Raw genomic sequence first — 21761 nt, 5'->3', positions numbered from 1 at the left:
GAACAACGGTGAAGTATATAGACTGTTGAGAAGAAATCTCTCATATTTCAGTAGAACTATTCAATCCTTTCAATAGATATACAATTAATAAAAAAATAAATTTGTTTGTGGATTCTTCTCAGAGAAGATATCAACCCATATCAAGCATTTCAGACTACAGAATCTTAAAAGTTATGATGAAATCGGCACTTGTATTACTCATAAATTGCTATTTATTAGGTTGATGTCGCTTAATCCACCTCACCTCAATGGCAACTTATTTATTTGATTTACTGGCAATAACAGCATTTGGCACTCCTTTGTTCAGAAGGACTCCTATTCCCTTTATTGTTTTACATCATTGGAAAGGAACTGTTTTTGTAGAGGCAAATTGGTGTTGCCACCATGGTTTTACTGCAACAGGTATCATTTGCTATCATTTGCTCTGTCTCTCTCTTTCTTTGCTTGTTATTTTATTATTTTTTCTGCTATTTGTTTAAAAAGTGCTGTTACCTTTTCTGATTCTGCACATTCAGTTAGAACGAGGAGTAAAACCCGTTCAAAGTTACTATAATTCAATGACTTACTTGAAGCAACTTAGCTTAACACAAGGATCAATCTCCAGCAACATTATTTGCTATCCAAGTTTAATCTCGAAACCAATATCCAAAGTTGAAGCCAAAGAACTGGCCGCCAAGAAACATAGTGAGGCTGAGAGGAGACGAAGACTGCGAATAAATGACCAGTATGATAATCTCCGGAAAATCCTACCAAACTTGGTTAAAGTAAGTAATGGATGTACATTTATTTAAGAACAGAACTATGCGACTAATGTTTATGCTACTTTTGATGCATATTCTGATTGTAAAAGGTTAATAATGCATCAACAAAATTGCTCGTCATTGTAAAACAACAGGTAGACAAGGCATCAGTGCTGGCGAAGACAATTAAAACTGTGAGGGAGCTACAGAGGACAGTAAGAGAACAGAAAGCCCTTTGCCAGGTTCATGAGGAGTGTGTATTCCCCAGTGAGGCAAATGAACTAAGTTTGCGCAACTGTAACAGAGATAGGGGGATGTTGAAAGTGACACTGAGTTGCGAGGATCAGCCGGAACTAATGTCAGATCTATCAAGAGCACTGAGATCAGTGAAAGGGAGGCTGGTGAGGGCAGAGATGGTGCCAGTGGGTGGAAGGATCAAGTGTGTACTGTGGGTTCAAGGTTTCAAAGGAAATGAAGGAATGGTGATGCTTAAGAGAGCCTTGAATTTAGTCATAGATAGGCCTGTTTCGCCAGGAAACAGTAGCAAACTTCGTTTTTATCACTGACTATTTGAGCTTATGGAAACTGATATGATATAATGGTAATACAGGTAATAATAGGATGAAGGATATGCTTTTGGGGGCAGGGGGTTTTGTAGGGGTTGCTGTCTCCGTCATCCAGTGATGTAATAAGGTAAATAAATAACAAAGAATGTAAAGCAAGGAATTTGTAGATTTTGGTGACCAATAATCTCAACAACTATACCAGTAGCTTAGAATACAGATTATTGGCTGGCGCCGGAATTGTAAGGTTGGCTAAATCCTCGTTATAAGTTGTAATAGTAGTTCAGTTCAAATCTAATGTAAGCATAAAAGCGTTAAGGTTATTGTGAAATGAAAACATTACAAGTGTAACAGTTGATGTTGTAAGTTGACATTCCTTGAATTTGTATAATTTGTGATGACGCATGCTGGTTCAGTTCAAATCTAATGTCTAGTCTACCCTAAACTTTTCAATGTTAAGTTGCCTGTAATATTTCTCTCCATAGAGGATGCGTTACATAACAAGCAACAAAGCTTAGCTAGGTGAGAAGGTCAACTAACCAACGCACTTCTCAGGACTTTCCCCACCTACATCTTATCAGACTCTCTGAATCCTGCAGCATTTCTTCTCTATAAATCGCCATAAGAAGCTGCTTTCCCCAACTCAAGCGACAAACAGAACTTCTCTATATAGATAAAAGATCTTGCTGCCCCAGCTGCCTTTTCAAATATTCCTTAAAAAATATGGCTGCTTTTAAGCATTGCTTCCTGCTCTCTATAATTATAGCATCGTCATTGGCAAGCTTTGAAATGAGCATGGCGGCTCGCCATCTTTTGCAAGCACCAGCGGCGCCACTGCCGACACTACCACCGATGCCAAAGGTGGCGTTGCCTCCAATGCCCTCAATCCCAACTTTGCCACTACCACCTCTGCCAACTCTACCAAATCAACCAACACTTCCAAAGCTGCCAACTCTGCCACCTATGCCAGCAGTACCGAAGGTGACATTGCCTCCATTGCCCTCAAACCCAGTTCCAACAATTCCCACTACAATCCCTTCAATTCCAAACATTCCCTCCACAATCCCAACTATTCCTTTCCCCTCTCCACCTCCATCCAATTAAACCACTAATCCTTCAGATGCCACAGTTGCATTTGTTCCACGCAGCCTTGTCATCGGATTCTTCATATATCCACATATGTTTGCTTGATGGGTTGAGCTAGTCTTCTGTCTGCATACATTAATTTGATTCCGAGATTCGAGGTTCCTGAGTCATTGTTTGTCTGCTAGCTAGTAGTACCTATTATTTCATTGGAGTTCTCGTATTATATTATTGTTTTATATTTGTCTGTTGTGTTATATTGTAATAATGAATGTGATCATTACTTTGGCTACTTCGCTATGAGTTGCCTTCTCTTTTGATTTTTCAATACGGCATTGAACAGATCTATACTGCCTTGAAATGAGCTACCGATAACAGGATAACGACTAACAAATGTTTTTGCTCACATAAGCATGTGCTTAAGACTATTGGATACATGAGCTTTTATTTTACCTTATAATCCAACGAGACAAATCAGCAGGGTTCATGCACGGAGAAAAATAAATCAATAAATAAATAAATTTCCAGGAGAGTCATCTTGAAAATGAATAACACAGACAGAATGTTACGAATGAAAATGGCAAGATCAATTCATCTGCATTTACTCTAGATTTCACACGAGTTATCTACGCACAATTTGGTTCATAAAATCACTCATTTCACTGTTATAACCATAAAAATTCCATGTACTTGTTTACTTCGGAAGTTTCTGTGGTATAACAGTCCAATGGTTGTTTTTTTTAGCAATTTTTTAACGAAACCTGAGCTGTACAGAAATTGCACACTATGTTCTTATATCTTATCATCTGTAGTTTCGTTAAAAAATCAAAGAATCATATGTTATTATGGCTATGACATGGTACAACTTTTGCTACTTCTTCGATTCATGAAAAAAAAAATCTATCTTATTAGAAAAAGATTGAGTAGATAAGATAGATTTTAATAGTCCAACAAGTTTTATAGATGTTAATATTCAACAAGTTTTTTTTATTAAAAATTGATTTAATAACAATGGTCATTGTCGATGCAACAAGTATTTAGAAGAGATGTAAAATATATATGTTAAATTTACAATCTGTCAAGTTTGATTTATAACCCAATTTGTTATTTTACCAAAAAAAAAAAAGAAGTAAAAATTAGAAATAAATGTTGTTTGATATTTAGAGCTGGATTTGGTGGTGATGAAGATGCGTGCGGCGGTGATCCTTGAAAAGGAGAGAGAAAGAACGTGCAAAACTGCAAATGTGAAAGAAAAGAAAGGTTGAAAAATAAATATTAATTTTGAGTTTTTAATGAGGATAATTCTAAAAATAAATGAGATTAATTGAAAATTGAGGGCTGCTGACATGTATTAATGGATCAAATATCAACAATTGGCAAACATATTTGTTAGCCCAAAAATCGGGCCTAAGCCCACCAGAACATATCGGCCCGGTGCAATTTTGCCATCCCCCAGTTAGTTTATTTGTTCATTTTGCCGTGCTGTAACAATGTGATTGGTTATAGCACGAGAAGCATGCCAGGTGTTGGATTCCTAACCTCTACTCGGTAACCAGCAGTTAAAAGTATCAACAATAAATAAATAAATAAATAATATGCATGCTCTCTATTTAATCCAAGAATCTAACATTTATAAACATGCTATCATAAATCCTCGATGTGTCATATCCCATTCGCTGAATTTTCGTTTAAATGCTAAGATACAAGTAATTTCAATCCTCAGTTATTACAAACGAAATAGTCAAGTGGTCTCGTTTGTGATTATCCTTTCACTACTTCAATGATTTATTACATTAATCATTGTGGTGACATCTTGACTTATGGAAGTAAAATAAAAGTATTATTATCTTATTTTTTTCATAGTTAATATAATAAATGTTGTACTCCAATAATTCGCGTAACGGTTTGTTATTTTGTTAAAATAGTGAAATGATAATAACTCTAAATTATTCTTAATTGAGTGAGAAAAGGTGTAGAGTTGATTTTGCAGTTGATTACTTTTATAAAAATCGTATGACATATTTTCTACATTTTGAAAATAACAACGACAATTCATGGCACATGTTTTGAGCCTAAACCAAGTTTGGGAGCTCTGAGGTTGAATTACAAGTTGGTTTTTCACATACAAGTAGGTATTAGTAAAACTAAAGCCTAGGTAAAAAATGAAAGCCGATTCCGAGGCCCGAAATAATTTTTATAAATTTTTAAAAAATAAACGAACTTGCTGAAATTTTGGCGGAGGCCTTCTTATGCCCCAAATAGGATTTTAATGGAAAAACCCTAAGAAAATAAAAGCCGAAGCTCTAGGGCCTAATTTAGGCCTAGAATCGAAAGCTTATAGCACAAGGTCTAAATTGGGCTTGGGAGCTTTACAGTTAAATTTCGAGCTGGTTATTTGCATGCAAATAGGTACTTACGGAACTAAATGATAGGAGAAAATCATAAGTCAACTCTAATGCCCGAAATAATTTTTACTAATTGCCAAATTTTCTCGAAAATAAAAAATTTTCAAAAAATTAAGAGAACTTTTCGAATTGATATAAACTCTGAGAGATGTATTCTTATGACTCAAATAGGATTTTGACGGAAAACGCCCTCGGAAAATAAAGCTGAAGCTCTTAATCCAAGTTTAGGCCCAGAAACGAAGGTTTATAGGAGATGGTTGGCCCTGAACGAGGCTCGGGAGCTTTGTGGTTGAATTTTGAGCTGGTTATGTGCATAGGTGCTGGTATTGGTGAAATTGAAGTATAGGAAAAAACAGAAATCAATTTTGATATCTGAAATAATTTTCTCGTATTTTCAAATATTAAAAAAAATTAAAAAGTTAGGAGAACTTACCAGATTCATGTGAAATTATGGATAGGCTTTCTTATGACTCAAATAAGGTTTCTGTGGAAAATACCTTAGGAAAATAAAGTCCAAGCTCCTAGGCTCATTTTAGGCTTAGAACCAAAGCCTATAAGTATAACACATATGTATTAGTGAAACTAAAGCATAAGAAAAAAAAAAAAAAGAAGTCAATTTCAAGGCCTGAAATAATTTTACGTATTTTGAATAGTTTTCAAAAATAAAAAAATCCCGTAAAATTAATAGATCTTGCCGGATTCATGTGAAACTCTAGGAAGCTCTTATTATGCCAAAATAAAAAAAAATAGTAAAATAAATCAGAAGCTCTTGGGCCTAATTTAGGCCCAGAATGGAGGCGATAGAATACAGTTTTGGGCCTGAATCAGGTCTAGGAGCTTTGTGATTGAATTTCGAATTGATACTTTGCATGCACATAGGTGTTGGTGAAATTAAAGCATAAGAAAAATAAAAAGTCGATTTTGAAGCCCGAAATAATTTTTATGAATTTCTAAAAACTTATCCAAAAATAAAAAGAATCTCGGAAAATTAGGAGAACTTACCTTGAAACATTGTGGTAGACCTTTTTATGCCACATATGAAGTTTTAATTGGAAAAAAAAAAACTTAGGAAAATAAAGCAGAAGCTTCCAATCCCTGGTTAGGCCCATAACCAAATGTTATAGCGCACAATTTTGGCCCTAAACTGGACAAGATCTTTGCGGTTGAATTTTGAGTTGGTTTTTTCACATACACGTATGTATTGGTGAAACTAAAGTATAGGGAAAAATCAAAAATAAAAGTCGATTCTAAGGTCCAAAATATATATATATTTTTTTACAAATTTTCAAAATTCTTTTCAAAAAAAAAAAAAAGCTCCCAGTTTTTATAATATTTTCTATATATCATTTTTGTGGTAGATTTATAACTACATCTAGGGCTGGGTATTATCCGATTAGGTTCACACTTTTTGAACCATTTGTTTCTTACTACTTGAACAAAGCCGAACCGAATTAAATGTCCACCCCTTGATATAGCATACATTAAATTTTAATAAATTTTTAATTAATTTACTATTATCAATAAAATATTTTTAGTTATCTAATAATTAATAAATAAAAATTAGTATATTAATTTTTTCTTCTAATTTAATTCCATTACTTGAGTTTAATCTTGTATCACATAAAATACATAATGAACTATATAATTAAATTGAATTCTATGACGTCCAATTCAACCTAATCTAATTTAATCCTCTTTAGTTCGACATACTATTTTGTACTAGGAGATATTAAGCCTCCCAAACTACTGTATTTTGGTTATTGATGATATGTTTAAGAAAAAAAAAAAACATAGCTGATGATGCTTTTGATGATTGTAGGACATGTATTTAGTCAAATAACATGAGACTTGAATAGAATTTAAAAAATGCTCCCTTTTCAGAAGGGGAAAAAAAATGTCGTATATAATATTCATTGATCATTTTATTGATGCTAAAAGAAAAAGCTACATTTTCTTTTTCCTTTTTCTCGTTATTTTATGTGTTTACTTGTTGAGCGATGTGATGAAGACGTAAGTTTGAGGAAATAATCCGGAAAGGACCTCATGGGTCATGACCAAAATAGCCGAATGAAATGATCATATATTTATCATAGCAATAATACAATAAAAAAAAATTACACTACATATAACAACTCACTCCGAAGAGTGAAGTATGAGAATTAAAAAAATACATTACGGCAACATAAAACTCAGAATCTCGGAGACAAACTAATGTATAAAAGACAATCCATCAATCGAACAAACTCATGTATGTAGAAATAACAGAAGCATAATCAATAGCAAGCAAGACTAGGAGAAACACATGGAACTACAGTCCGCAGAATAAAAAAGTGGGTTTAATTAGTTAGATGGGGGTGGAGAGAGGAAAGGAATAGTTGTGATTGTGGAGGGAATGTTTGGAATTGAAGGGATTGTAGTGGGAATTGGATTTGAGGGCAATGGAGGAAGTGTCACCTTTGGTGCTGCTGGCATGGGAGGCAGAGTTGGCAGCTTTGGAAGAGCTGGCTGATTTGGCAGAGTTGGCAATGGTGGAAGTGTGGCCTGCGGCAAAGTTGGGATCGATGGCATTGGAGGCAATGCCACCTTAGGCATTGGTGGAAGTGTTGGCAGCGGCCCCGCTGGTGCTTGCAAAAGGTTGCGAGCTGCCATGCTCATTTGAAAACTTGACAATGACAATGCTACAATCATAGATAACAGAAAGCAATGCTTAAGAGCTGCCATGTTTTTGAAGGAAATACGATGGAAAGCAGCTGGGACAACATGTTAACATATATGTTTCCATAATGTTGATTTTGATGATAACAAACAAGATTAAAAATGATTAATTTTTTAAGCTCAAATTATTTTTTATATATTTTAAATAAATCATTATTTTCACATTGTAAATGTTTTATATTTAATGGAAAAATGATTTTATGAAAAATGATTGTTTAAATACATGCAACGTTTGTCATCATCAAAAAGGGGAGATTGTTAGCCTAAAGGGCTATACATAATGTAGTTTTGATGATAACAAACATATGTATTGAGTGATTTAATAAATATTGTATTTCACATTTTCACTAGTTTTTGAAGGATAATATTTATGCAAGTGAAATCAAGATTGAAGACACTCAACGGACAACGGCGACATCAAGAATATTGTTTAAAGCTCAACGAACAAATTAGTGAGATAAATTCTTGTAAAGCCGGTATGATTTAATTAATGTTTGATTTAGCATTTGAGAAGCTCAAGAAATTAATTTAATTAAATACTTTTCATAAACTAAAAGTTTTTGTTTTTATAAAGAAAAGTATTTTGTAAATTTAAGTAATTTGGACTTAATTGTTAAGATTTGAAATCTTTGATTTTAATAAGAATTAAATTTCGGAGTTGGACGTTTTTACAAACATTTAAAATGTTTTGGGCCATACCATAATTTATGAATATTTTGGACTAAAGTGAAAGGTTTTGAGAACTTTGAAAAATATAGGTATTATGTTGAAAAGGACCTTTGAGCGAAACAATAAAAACTTTGGGGCCATATCATAATTTCAGAAAGTTTGGGAAAGATAACTAATTAACTATTCTTGGGAAGTTCTGAAATTGGACCTATTTGAAAAGTTTCATAACGTTTTGGGCCGTACTACAGTTTTATAAAGTTTTGGGGTCAAACTATAATTTTAGAAAATAGTTCACTGTAGCAGTTACTGTAGCAAGCGGAATTCCGGATTCTGACAAACGGAAGTCCGAATGTTAGGCAGCATCTATCCGAATTGAAAGCGGAAATCCGGATCCTGACAAACGGAAATCCGGTTGTTGGGCAGTAAGCTACTGAGCGTAAGCGGAAATCCGGATGTGACAAAGCGGAAATCCGGATGTTCAAAAATTCAAATTTGTGGCTGTAACGGTAACATTAAGCGGAATTCCGGATGTCCATAACCGGTAATCCGGTTACGACCAAAATGTGCATAACGGCTAGTTTTTGAGTTCAAACTATATAAACTCAAAACCAATTCATTTTTTGAAAATCCAAGCAAGCAAGAACAAGTGCACACAACATATATTGAGCTTCAACTTCGTGAATCATCATTCATTAAATCATCTTTGTTCTTCAATTTGTATATCCACTCTTAAAGAGAGATTGATTGTTGTATTTTTCATTTCACATCAAATTGTGAGAGTACAAGTGTGAGAAACACTTGGGGTGAAGAGATTGGAGATATAATCTCTTGTTGTAAAGGTTCATTGACACCTTGAAGTCAATTGTAATCGTTTGAAGCCTTGGAAAGGCTTGGATAGTGAAATCCTCAAGCCCGGTGTGCTTGGAGGCGTGGACGTAGGCGGGGATTGCCGAACCACGTAAAAATCCTTGAGTTTGCTTTCTCTTCCCTTGCTATTTAATTATTGTACTTTGATTGAACTTATTGCTTTCAATTTTTATTAAGACATTAGATTGCTTGTTGTGTGGATTTGCTAGGATAATTTTTAAAATTCCAATTCACCCCCCCTCTTGGGTTGCACACTTATATTTCATTTGGTATCAGAGCGAGGTGCTCTTGTGTAGACTTAACCGTCTAGAGTTAAAGATCAATAGCAACCCAAATTAGTTCAACTTTCATGGAAGGCCAATCCACCACTAGACCTCCATTCTTTGATGGTAATGACTATCCTTATTGGAAAACTAGGATGAGAGTGTTTTTACAAGCCTTAGATTATGAAATTTGGGAAGTTGTTTGTGATGATTTACTCATTCCTAGAAATAATGTTTTAAGTGAATTGGATAAGAAAAAGATGTCTTTAAATTCCAAGGCTATGAATGTTTTATTTTGTGCCTTAGATAAAAAGGAATTTCATAGAGTTTCAAATTGTTCTAATGCTTATGAAATTTGGAGAAAACTCGAAATTGTGTATGAGGAGACTACAAAGGAGGAAGAATTTCATGAAGTGTCGAATTTGGCACTTATGGCAATTGGAGATGACTCGGATGATGGACTTGATGAGGTAAACGATCTTCCTACTTATAATGAATTATATGATGCATTTAAAGAATTGTATGATGAGTGGATGAAAGTTGGTAAAAAGAATGCATGTTTTAAAAAGAAAATGGTAGAGCTCACAAATGAAAATGAATCTCTATGTGCAAAGATTACATGCCTAGAATTAGAGAATAAAACATTGCATGATAGAGTTGCATTATCAAATGAGAAACCTAGTACTTCACATGTGCATTTAGAATCATATGTAGATGACTTGAATAATGAAAAGGATGCTTTACAAAAATGCAATGATTCATTAAATGAAAAGATTAAAGGACTAGAGTTAGATAATAAAATGTTGCATGATAGAATTGCATCATTCACATGTCAACAAAGTATTTCGTATGAGCATGAAAAATCACATGTTGATAAATTGATGAAAGAAAATGATGTGCTTAAGAAAAAGAGTAATGAGCTCAACGAAATTGTGTTAAAATTCACAAATGGTCAAAAGAACTCAGAAAAATTACTAAGCACTCAAAAATGTGTGTTTGATAAAGGAGGACTTGGGTATAAGCCTCACTTAAAACAAAAATATTATAAGAATTATTTTGTTAAGGCTACCTCCACAAGTGATCATAAAATTGTTTGTGATTATTGCAATCAAAATGGTCATATGAGTTATAGATGTTCAATTAAGAGAAATGTATATTATGGAGTCAAGTGTATTTGGGTTCCAAAAGGAACCATTGCTAACACTCAAGGACCCAAGAGCATTTGGGTACCAAAGGGCACAACTTGAATATTGTTTTGTAGGTACCACAATCAAGGAATGGTGGAGAAGTTCCTTGATGAAAGCTTGTGAGGATAATCACTTGAGTATGAGCTAGGAGAAAAAGATGAGGCAAGATGATTTAATTATTTTGGTAACAATTCTTGCCATATTAATTTTGTTGAATGAATCATGATAAATGAATTTGCGAAAGTATGTTTGTATGTTTACATGATGGAATTATCATTGTGTGTAATATTGAGTGATTTATCATGATGGATTTGTTTGATGTTAATGTTTATGAAGTGTTTAAGCATGATAGTTAAGTGATGTGTTTAATTTATTCACTTTTCAATGTTTATATGTTTAATTATTGTGAAAATCTCTAGTCTGCACAAGTTGTAATGAATTGGTCATAACTCCTTCTAGAGAACTCCAAATCCAGTTCTGTAAAATTTATTGGAAAGCTAACTTAATTATCTTTCCAACGGTATATAGCTTGCACGTTACTTTCTGCCTCAAACTGGACTACCGGTTAGCAAAACCGGAAAGCCGGATTCGCAAGGAACGCTTGCTGGACCAAACCGGATTTCCGGTTCTGTCAATTCGGAATTCCGAATTCGAGCTGCACCTTGGCAGCATTCGGAACTTGGTATCTTCTGGATCCAACCGGCAAGCCGGTTCGTGTCATCCGGAAAACCGATTTTGCGTGAAGCTTTTGCTGGAACCAACCGGAATTCCGGTTCAGCTCATCCGACAATCCGTTTTCATTGTTTCAAGCTTCTGGTCACAACCGGAATTCCGGTTAGTGCAAACCGGAAATCTGGTTTCGGGGGTTATTTTTCACTGTTCTTCCTCCCTCTTCATTCAGCATTCTGGTTCTCTCTCTCTCACTAAAAGCCGATTACTCCACACTTGATTTCATTCCAAAATCCATCATTCTCATTCGTTTTCAATCCAAATTGATTCATATAAATTATTCTCATCCATTCTTGTGTCTAAAATCAACTCCAAAATCGTTTTAATTGATTCAAACTTACACCTTTTACTCAATATCTTAAAAAATTCGAATTTGTGCATTTTGAGTATTTCAAATTACCACTTCTATAGTGTGTTCTCCTTATGGATTTTACCATAGTTTTCTATTATATTATGCACCTACATTTTCATATGCATTGTTGCTTTCATTGTGGATTAATGATGATTATTGGTTGATATTTGGATGTTTTATATTTGGATAATGAGTTTAACATTGAGTGTTTTATCATGATGCATGGTTATATATATAAGATGATAGCTTGTCAACTCATCACGATGGATTTGTTTTGATTTTAATGATTATTTAATTCCTAAGCATGTCAAATAAGTGATATGCTTTAATTCTCAATCTTTGAATACTTACATATTTCATGATTGTGTGATGTATATACATGATAGATGAGTTATATATTATTTCTTGCATTAGAAGTGATCAAGGTGGATAATTCGAAAATCATGCATTTGAGATTTTTTTTTGTAATGGTTTTGCCATTGAGTATAAATTTTCATCACCTATAACTCCACTACAAAATGGAATTGTAGAGAGAAATGATAGGTCTATTAAAAAAAAAAATGGTTAAGACCACATTGATTAGATATCATCTCAATAATACTCACTATGAGCTTTGGAAATATAGAAAACCCAACATTAGTTATTGCAAAGCTTTTGGATGCAAATGTTTTATTTTGAGCACAAAAGATAATCTTGACAAATTTGATCCAAAATTTGATGTTGGTATTTTTCTTGGCTATTCAAACCCAAGCAAATCTTATTGAGTGTATAACAAAAGAACTTTGATTGTGGAAAAATTTATACTTGTTATATTTGATGAGTCTAATTCTTCCTCTATGGAGAAAGTTGTTTTTTTATGATAATGTAGATGAAGAGCTACAAGAAGATTATCAAATGATAGCCAAAAGAATGCACCACTTGAAAATCAAGAGGAGCAACATGAAGAAACAAATGCGAAGTAAAATGAAGGTATTTCTCAAATACTCCCCAAGGAGTGGAGGTATGTTTCTTCTCACCTTAAGAACTTAATTTTGAAAGATCCATCACAAGGTGTAACTACTATATCATCTCTTAAAAATATATATGAGCATTTGTAATAATGAATTTGATCACTTGTTCTTTAACTCATCATTATGGCTTTTCTTAATAGTTATGTTGATTTTGATGATCTATATATTGGCATATGTTGATTTTGATGATTTATATATTGCCATTATGTACTTATATTTTTACTTAAGTTTTGATGATAAAGAATGTGCATTGATGATTACATTATATTTGATGAAGCTTGATCTTATGCAATCTATGATTAGTGAATGAATGCATTTTTTTGTACTTTATCGATGTATTGTTGAATATGTCTTACTTATTTTAAATGATATCGAAAAAGGGAGAATGATTTAATTTGTGTTATGAAAATATATGCATGTATCTAGGGGGAGCATGTATGCAGGGGGAGTTTTTGTTAAATAATTTTCAAATCATTTTTTAACTTGCATTGATAATTATGGAGCTTGAATATTTGATAATATGCATGCCAATTTGGTAAAGAAATCAAAACCTCTTTGCGAAGAAGAATTTTCAAAAATTCGGCATAAACTTGGAATGATTTGATTTCTTGATGATTTTGGTAATTGATGATTATATGTGTGTTGCTTGATAAATTGAAGGAGTTGTTGGTTTGTTATTATTGTTTAAGCTTATATGGAAGTGTTTTTAATCATGTTGTGTATTTGAAGATTTGTTCATTTTTAAGGGGAGATAAATATGATATGTTTTTGAATAAAATCATTTTGGTTAAATTTTTAATTGGCCATATATTTAGGGGGAGTATATAATATGATTTTGGATAATATTCATTTTTGAATTTTTTTTATTGTCCAAAGGGGGAGACAAAATAATATATCATTTCAATATTGTCAAAAAGAAGAGAATAATATACACTTTGAGATATAATGACGATTTGATTACACGGGTGTTTTATATGATAAATTTCATGTTATGAGTTGTTGACTTGGTAATTGATGCAATAATGGTTCATGATATTTTAGTGTGATGATTTATGTATGGAGTTGGCTCTTATCATTATCTATAATAATTTAGATGTGATATTACTAATCTTGTATTTGAAGTGATGCTTGTTGTTAGGGGGAGATTCTTTCAAAATTTCTACTCAAACAACATGGGTAACAAATTTACTACTTTTATTCTTTTCCTTTACGTTTTCTTTTTTATGATGAAGGGGGAGAAGAATACATGTTTTCAAATTTATAAAAAAATTAGCTATTTTTTTTTCTTTGCCAATTAAGTTTTCTTTTTGATGATGAGGGGGAGAAAAAAAATCCATGTATTTAAATCATTAATTTAGCTAATTGGCAAATTGTAAAAGAAGACTATATTTGTGGAATCATTCTTTAAATACATGAAATGTTTGTCATCATCAAAAAGGGGGAGATTGTTAACATATATGTTTCCATAATGTTGATTTTGATGATAACAAACAAGATTAAAAATGATTAATTTTTTAAGCTCAAATTATTTTTTATATATTTTAAATAAATCATTATTTTCACATTGTAAATGTTTTATATTTAATGGAAAAATGATTTTATGAAAAATGATTGTTTAAATACATGCAACGTTTGTCATCATCAAAAAGGGGAGATTGTTAGCCTAAAGGGCTATACATAATGTAGTTTTGATGATAACAAACATATGTATTGAGTGATTTAATAAATATTGTATTTCACATTTTCACTAGTTTTTGAAGGATAATATTTATGCAAGTGAAATCAAGATTGAAGACACTCAACGGACAACGGCGACATCAAGAATATTGTTTAAAGCTCAACGAACAAATTAGTGAGATAAATTCTTGTAAAGCCGGTATGATTTAATTAATGTTTGATTTAGCATTTGAGAAGCTCAAGAAATTAATTTAATTAAATACTTTTCATAAACTAAAAGTTTTTGTTTTTATAAAGAAAAGTATTTTGTAAATTTAAGTAATTTGGACTTAATTGTTAAGATTTGAAATCTTTGATTTTAATAAGAATTAAATTTCGGAGTTGGACGTTTTTACAAACATTTAAAATGTTTTGGGCCATACCATAATTTATGAATATTTTGGACTAAAGTGAAAGGTTTTGAGAACTTTGAAAAATATAGGTATTATGTTGAAAAGGACCTTTGAGCGAAACAATAAAAACTTTGGGGCCATATCATAATTTCAGAAAGTTTGGGAAAGATAACTAATTAACTATTCTTGGGAAGTTCTGAAATTGGACCTATTTGAAAAGTTTCATAACGTTTTGGGCCGTACTACAGTTTTATAAAGTTTTGGGGTCAAACTATAATTTTAGAAAATAGTTCACTGTAGCAGTTACTGTAGCAAGCGGAATTCCGGATTCTGACAAACGGAAGTCCGAATGTTAGGCAGCATCTATCCGAATTGAAAGCGGAAATCCGGATCCTGACAAACGGAAATCCGGTTGTTGGGCAGTAAGCTACTGAGCGTAAGCGGAAATCCGGATGTGACAAAGCGGAAATCCGGATGTTCAAAAATTCAAATTTGTGGCTGTAACGGTAACATTAAGCGGAATTCCGGATGTCCATAACCGGTAATCCGGTTACGACCAAAATGTGCATAACGGCTAGTTTTTGAGTTCAAACTATATAAACTCAAAACCAATTCATTTTTTGAAAATCCAAGCAAGCAAGAACAAGTGCACACAACATATATTGAGCTTCAACTTCGTGAATCATCATTCATTAAATCATCTTTGTTCTTCAATTTGTATATCCACTCTTAAAGAGAGATTGATTGTTGTATTTTTCATTTCACATCAAATTGTGAGAGTACAAGTGTGAGAAACACTTGGGGTGAAGAGATTGGAGATATAATCTCTTGTTGTAAAGGTTCATTGACACCTTGAAGTCAATTGTAATCGTTTGAAGCCTTGGAAAGGCTTGGATAGTGAAATCCTCAAGCCCGGTGTGCTTGGAGGCGTGGACGTAGGCGGGGATTGCCGAACCACGTAAAAATCCTTGAGTTTGCTTTCTCTTCCCTTGCTATTTAATTATTGTACTTTGATTGAACTTATTGCTTTCAATTTTTATTAAGACATTAGATTGCTTGTTGTGTGGATTTGCTAGGATAATTTTTAAAATTCCAATTCACCCCCCCTCTTGGGTTGCACACTTATATTTCATTTGGTATCAGAGCGAGGTGCTCTTGTGTAGACTTAACCGTCTAGAGTTAAAGATCAATAGCAACCCAAATTAGTTCAACTTTCATGGAAGGCCAATCCACCACTAGACCTCCATTCTTTGATGGTAATGACTATCCTTATTGGAAAACTAGGATGAGAGTGTTTTTACAAGCCTTAGATTATGAAATTTGGGAAGTTGTTTGTGATGATTTACTCATTCCTAGAAATAATGTTTTAAGTGAATTGGATAAGAAAAAGATGTCTTTAAATTCCAAGGCTATGAATGTTTTATTTTGTGCCTTAGATAAAAAGGAATTTCATAGAGTTTCAAATTGTTCTAATGCTTATGAAATTTGGAGAAAACTCGAAATTGTGTATGAGGAGACTACAAAGGAGGAAGAATTTCATGAAGTGTCGAATTTGGCACTTATGGCAATTGGAGATGACTCGGATGATGGACTTGATGAGGTAAACGATCTTCCTACTTATAATGAATTATATGATGCATTTAAAGAATTGTATGATGAGTGGATGAAAGTTGGTAAAAAGAATGCATGTTTTAAAAAGAAAATGGTAGAGCTCACAAATGAAAATGAATCTCTATGTGCAAAGATTACATGCCTAGAATTAGAGAATAAAACATTGCATGATAGAGTTGCATTATCAAATGAGAAACCTAGTACTTCACATGTGCATTTAGAATCATATGTAGATGACTTGAATAATGAAAAGGATGCTTTACAAAAATGCAATGATTCATTAAATGAAAAGATTAAAGGACTAGAGTTAGATAATAAAATGTTGCATGATAGAATTGCATCATTCACATGTCAACAAAGTATTTCGTATGAGCATGAAAAATCACATGTTGATAAATTGATGAAAGAAAATGATGTGCTTAAGAAAAAGAGTAATGAGCTCAACGAAATTGTGTTAAAATTCACAAATGGTCAAAAGAACTCAGAAAAATTACTAAGCACTCAAAAATGTGTGTTTGATAAAGGAGGACTTGGGTATAAGCCTCACTTAAAACAAAAATATTATAAGAATTATTTTGTTAAGGCTACCTCCACAAGTGATCATAAAATTGTTTGTGATTATTGCAATCAAAATGGTCATATGAGTTATAGATGTTCAATTAAGAGAAATGTATATTATGGAGTCAAGTGTATTTGGGTTCCAAAAGGAACCATTGCTAACACTCAAGGACCCAAGAGCATTTGGGTACCAAAGGGCACAACTTGAATATTGTTTTGTAGGTACCACAATCAAGGAATGGTGGAGAAGTTCCTTGATGAAAGCTTGTGAGGATAATCACTTGAGTATGAGCTAGGAGAAAAAGATGAGGCAAGATGATTTAATTATTTTGGTAACAATTCTTGCCATATTAATTTTGTTGAATGAATCATGATAAATGAATTTGCGAAAGTATGTTTGTATGTTTACATGATGGAATTATCATTGTGTGTAATATTGAGTGATTTATCATGATGGATTTGTTTGATGTTAATGTTTATGAAGTGTTTAAGCATGATAGTTAAGTGATGTGTTTAATTTATTCACTTTTCAATGTTTATATGTTTAATTATTGTGAAAATCTCTAGTCTGCACAAGTTGTAATGAATTGGTCATAACTCCTTCTAGAGAACTCCAAATCCAGTTCTGTAAAATTTATTGGAAAGCTAACTTAATTATCTTTCCAACGGTATATAGCTTGCACGTTACTTTCTGCCTCAAACTGGACTACCGGTTAGCAAAACCGGAAAGCCGGATTCGCAAGGAACGCTTGCTGGACCAAACCGGATTTCCGGTTCTGTCAATTCGGAATTCCGAATTCGAGCTGCACCTTGGCAGCATTCGGAACTTGGTATCTTCTGGATCCAACCGGCAAGCCGGTTCGTGTCATCCGGAAAACCGATTTTGCGTGAAGCTTTTGCTGGAACCAACCGGAATTCCGGTTCAGCTCATCCGACAATCCGTTTTCATTGTTTCAAGCTTCTGGTCACAACCGGAATTCCGGTTAGTGCAAACCGGAAATCTGGTTTCGGGGGTTATTTTTCACTGTTCTTCCTCCCTCTTCATTCAGCATTCTGGTTCTCTCTCTCTCACTAAAAGCCGATTACTCCACACTTGATTTCATTCCAAAATCCATCATTCTCATTCGTTTTCAATCCAAATTGATTCATATAAATTATTCTCATCCATTCTTGTGTCTAAAATCAACTCCAAAATCGTTTTAATTGATTCAAACTTACACCTTTTACTCAATATCTTAAAAAATTCGAATTTGTGCATTTTGAGTATTTCAAATTACCACTTCTATAGTGTGTTCTCCTTATGGATTTTACCATAGTTTTCTATTATATTATGCACCTACATTTTCATATGCATTGTTGCTTTCATTGTGGATTAATGATGATTATTGGTTGATATTTGGATGTTTTATATTTGGATAATGAGTTTAACATTGAGTGTTTTATCATGATGCATGGTTATATATATAAGATGATAGCTTGTCAACTCATCACGATGGATTTGTTTTGATTTTAATGATTATTTAATTCCTAAGCATGTCAAATAAGTGATATGCTTTAATTCTCAATCTTTGAATACTTACATATTTCATGATTGTGTGATGTATATACATGATAGATGAGTTATATATTATTTCTTGCATTAGAAGTGATCAAGGTGGATAATTCGAAAATCATGCATTTGAGATTTTTTTTTGTAATGGTTTTGCCATTGAGTATAAATTTTCATCACCTATAACTCCACTACAAAATGGAATTGTAGAGAGAAATGATAGGTCTATTAAAAAAAAAAATGGTTAAGACCACATTGATTAGATATCATCTCAATAATACTCACTATGAGCTTTGGAAATATAGAAAACCCAACATTAGTTATTGCAAAGCTTTTGGATGCAAATGTTTTATTTTGAGCACAAAAGATAATCTTGACAAATTTGATCCAAAATTTGATGTTGGTATTTTTCTTGGCTATTCAAACCCAAGCAAATCTTATTGAGTGTATAACAAAAGAACTTTGATTGTGGAAAAATTTATACTTGTTATATTTGATGAGTCTAATTCTTCCTCTATGGAGAAAGTTGTTTTTTTATGATAATGTAGATGAAGAGCTACAAGAAGATTATCAAATGATAGCCAAAAGAATGCACCACTTGAAAATCAAGAGGAGCAACATGAAGAAACAAATGCGAAGTAAAATGAAGGTATTTCTCAAATACTCCCCAAGGAGTGGAGGTATGTTTCTTCTCACCTTAAGAACTTAATTTTGAAAGATCCATCACAAGGTGTAACTACTATATCATCTCTTAAAAATATATATGAGCATTTGTAATAATGAATTTGATCACTTGTTCTTTAACTCATCATTATGGCTTTTCTTAATAGTTATGTTGATTTTGATGATCTATATATTGGCATATGTTGATTTTGATGATTTATATATTGCCATTATGTACTTATATTTTTACTTAAGTTTTGATGATAAAGAATGTGCATTGATGATTACATTATATTTGATGAAGCTTGATCTTATGCAATCTATGATTAGTGAATGAATGCATTTTTTTGTACTTTATCGATGTATTGTTGAATATGTCTTACTTATTTTAAATGATATCGAAAAAGGGAGAATGATTTAATTTGTGTTATGAAAATATATGCATGTATCTAGGGGGAGCATGTATGCAGGGGGAGTTTTTGTTAAATAATTTTCAAATCATTTTTTAACTTGCATTGATAATTATGGAGCTTGAATATTTGATAATATGCATGCCAATTTGGTAAAGAAATCAAAACCTCTTTGCGAAGAAGAATTTTCAAAAATTCGGCATAAACTTGGAATGATTTGATTTCTTGATGATTTTGGTAATTGATGATTATATGTGTGTTGCTTGATAAATTGAAGGAGTTGTTGGTTTGTTATTATTGTTTAAGCTTATATGGAAGTGTTTTTAATCATGTTGTGTATTTGAAGATTTGTTCATTTTTAAGGGGAGATAAATATGATATGTTTTTGAATAAAATCATTTTGGTTAAATTTTTAATTGGCCATATATTTAGGGGGAGTATATAATATGATTTTGGATAATATTCATTTTTGAATTTTTTTTATTGTCCAAAGGGGGAGACAAAATAATATATCATTTCAATATTGTCAAAAAGAAGAGAATAATATACACTTTGAGATATAATGACGATTTGATTACACGGGTGTTTTATATGATAAATTTCATGTTATGAGTTGTTGACTTGGTAATTGATGCAATAATGGTTCATGATATTTTAGTGTGATGATTTATGTATGGAGTTGGCTCTTATCATTATCTATAATAATTTAGATGTGATATTACTAATCTTGTATTTGAAGTGATGCTTGTTGTTAGGGGGAGATTCTTTCAAAATTTCTACTCAAACAACATGGGTAACAAATTTACTACTTTTATTCTTTTCCTTTACGTTTTCTTTTTTATGATGAAGGGGGAGAAGAATACATGTTTTCAAATTTATAAAAAAATTAGCTATTTTTTTTTCTTTGCCAATTAAGTTTTCTTTTTGATGATGAGGGGGAGAAAAAAAATCCATGTATTTAAATCATTAATTTAGCTAATTGGCAAATTGTAAAAGAAGACTATATTTGTGGAATCATTCTTTAAATACATGAAATGTTTGTCATCATCAAAAAGGGGGAGATTGTTAACATATATGTTTCCATAATGTTGATTTTGATGATAACAAACAAGATTAAAAATGATTAATTTTTTAAGCTCAAATTATTTTTTATATATTTTAAATAAATCATTATTTTCACATTGTAAATGTTTTATATTTAATGGAAAAATGATTTTATGAAAAATGATTGTTTAAATACATGCAACGTTTGTCATCATCAAAAAGGGGAGATTGTTAGCCTAAAGGGCTATACATAATGTAGTTTTGATGATAACAAACATATGTATTGAGTGATTTAATAAATATTGTATTTCACATTTTCACTAGTTTTTGAAGGATAATATTTATGCAAGTGAAATCAAGATTGAAGACACTCAACGGACAACGGCGACATCAAGAATATTGTTTAAAGCTCAACGAACAAATTAGTGAGATAAATTCTTGTAAAGCCGGTATGATTTAATTAATGTTTGATTTAGCATTTGAGAAGCTCAAGAAATTAATTTAATTAAATACTTTTCATAAACTAAAAGTTTTTGTTTTTATAAAGAAAAGTATTTTGTAAATTTAAGTAATTTGGACTTAATTGTTAAGATTTGAAATCTTTGATTTTAATAAGAATTAAATTTCGGAGTTGGACGTTTTTACAAACATTTAAAATGTTTTGGGCCATACCATAATTTATGAATATTTTGGACTAAAGTGAAAGGTTTTGAGAACTTTGAAAAATATAGGTATTATGTTGAAAAGGACCTTTGAGCGAAACAATAAAAACTTTGGGGCCATATCATAATTTCAGAAAGTTTGGGAAAGATAACTAATTAACTATTCTTGGGAAGTTCTGAAATTGGACCTATTTGAAAAGTTTCATAACGTTTTGGGCCGTACTACAGTTTTATAAAGTTTTGGGGTCAAACTATAATTTTAGAAAATAGTTCACTGTAGCAGTTACTGTAGCAAGCGGAATTCCGGATTCTGACAAACGGAAGTCCGAATGTTAGGCAGCATCTATCCGAATTGAAAGCGGAAATCCGGATCCTGACAAACGGAAATCCGGTTGTTGGGCAGTAAGCTACTGAGCGTAAGCGGAAATCCGGATGTGACAAAGCGGAAATCCGGATGTTCAAAAATTCAAATTTGTGGCTGTAACGGTAACATTAAGCGGAATTCCGGATGTCCATAACCGGTAATCCGGTTACGACCAAAATGTGCATAACGGCTAGTTTTTGAGTTCAAACTATATAAACTCAAAACCAATTCATTTTTTGAAAATCCAA

The 21761-nt window shown here is 32.3% G+C and overlaps 1 protein-coding gene across 1 annotated transcript; it reads left to right on the top strand.

The window, feature by feature from the left end:
- Positions 1–262: 262 nt before the first annotated feature.
- On the top strand, positions 263–2733 carry LOC102609605 (transcription factor bHLH131). The gene is made up of 3 exons (XM_015532928.2): positions 263–402; positions 516–764; positions 896–2733. The coding sequence occupies exons 1-3, from the start codon at positions 385–387 to the stop codon at positions 1304–1306; spliced, it is 678 nt and encodes a 225-aa protein (XP_015388414.2). The 5' UTR covers positions 263–384; the 3' UTR covers positions 1307–2733.
- Positions 2734–21761: the final 19028 nt, after the last annotated feature.

Source organism: Citrus sinensis, chromosome 7 (assembly GCF_022201045.2).
Source record: "Citrus sinensis cultivar Valencia sweet orange chromosome 7, DVS_A1.0, whole genome shotgun sequence".
Classification (NCBI taxonomy): domain Eukaryota; kingdom Viridiplantae; phylum Streptophyta; class Magnoliopsida; order Sapindales; family Rutaceae; genus Citrus; species Citrus sinensis.
Note: the sequence above shows the minus strand (reverse complement) of the source record. Positions and strands in the feature narration are given on the sequence as shown.

Excerpts from the sequence above, each read along its gene's own strand:
- LOC102609605 (XM_015532928.2), top strand. Across the intron at positions 765-895 it reads TCCTACCAAACTTGGTTAAA|GTAGACAAGGCATCAGTGCT; the intron begins GTAAGTAATGGA and ends GTAAAACAACAG.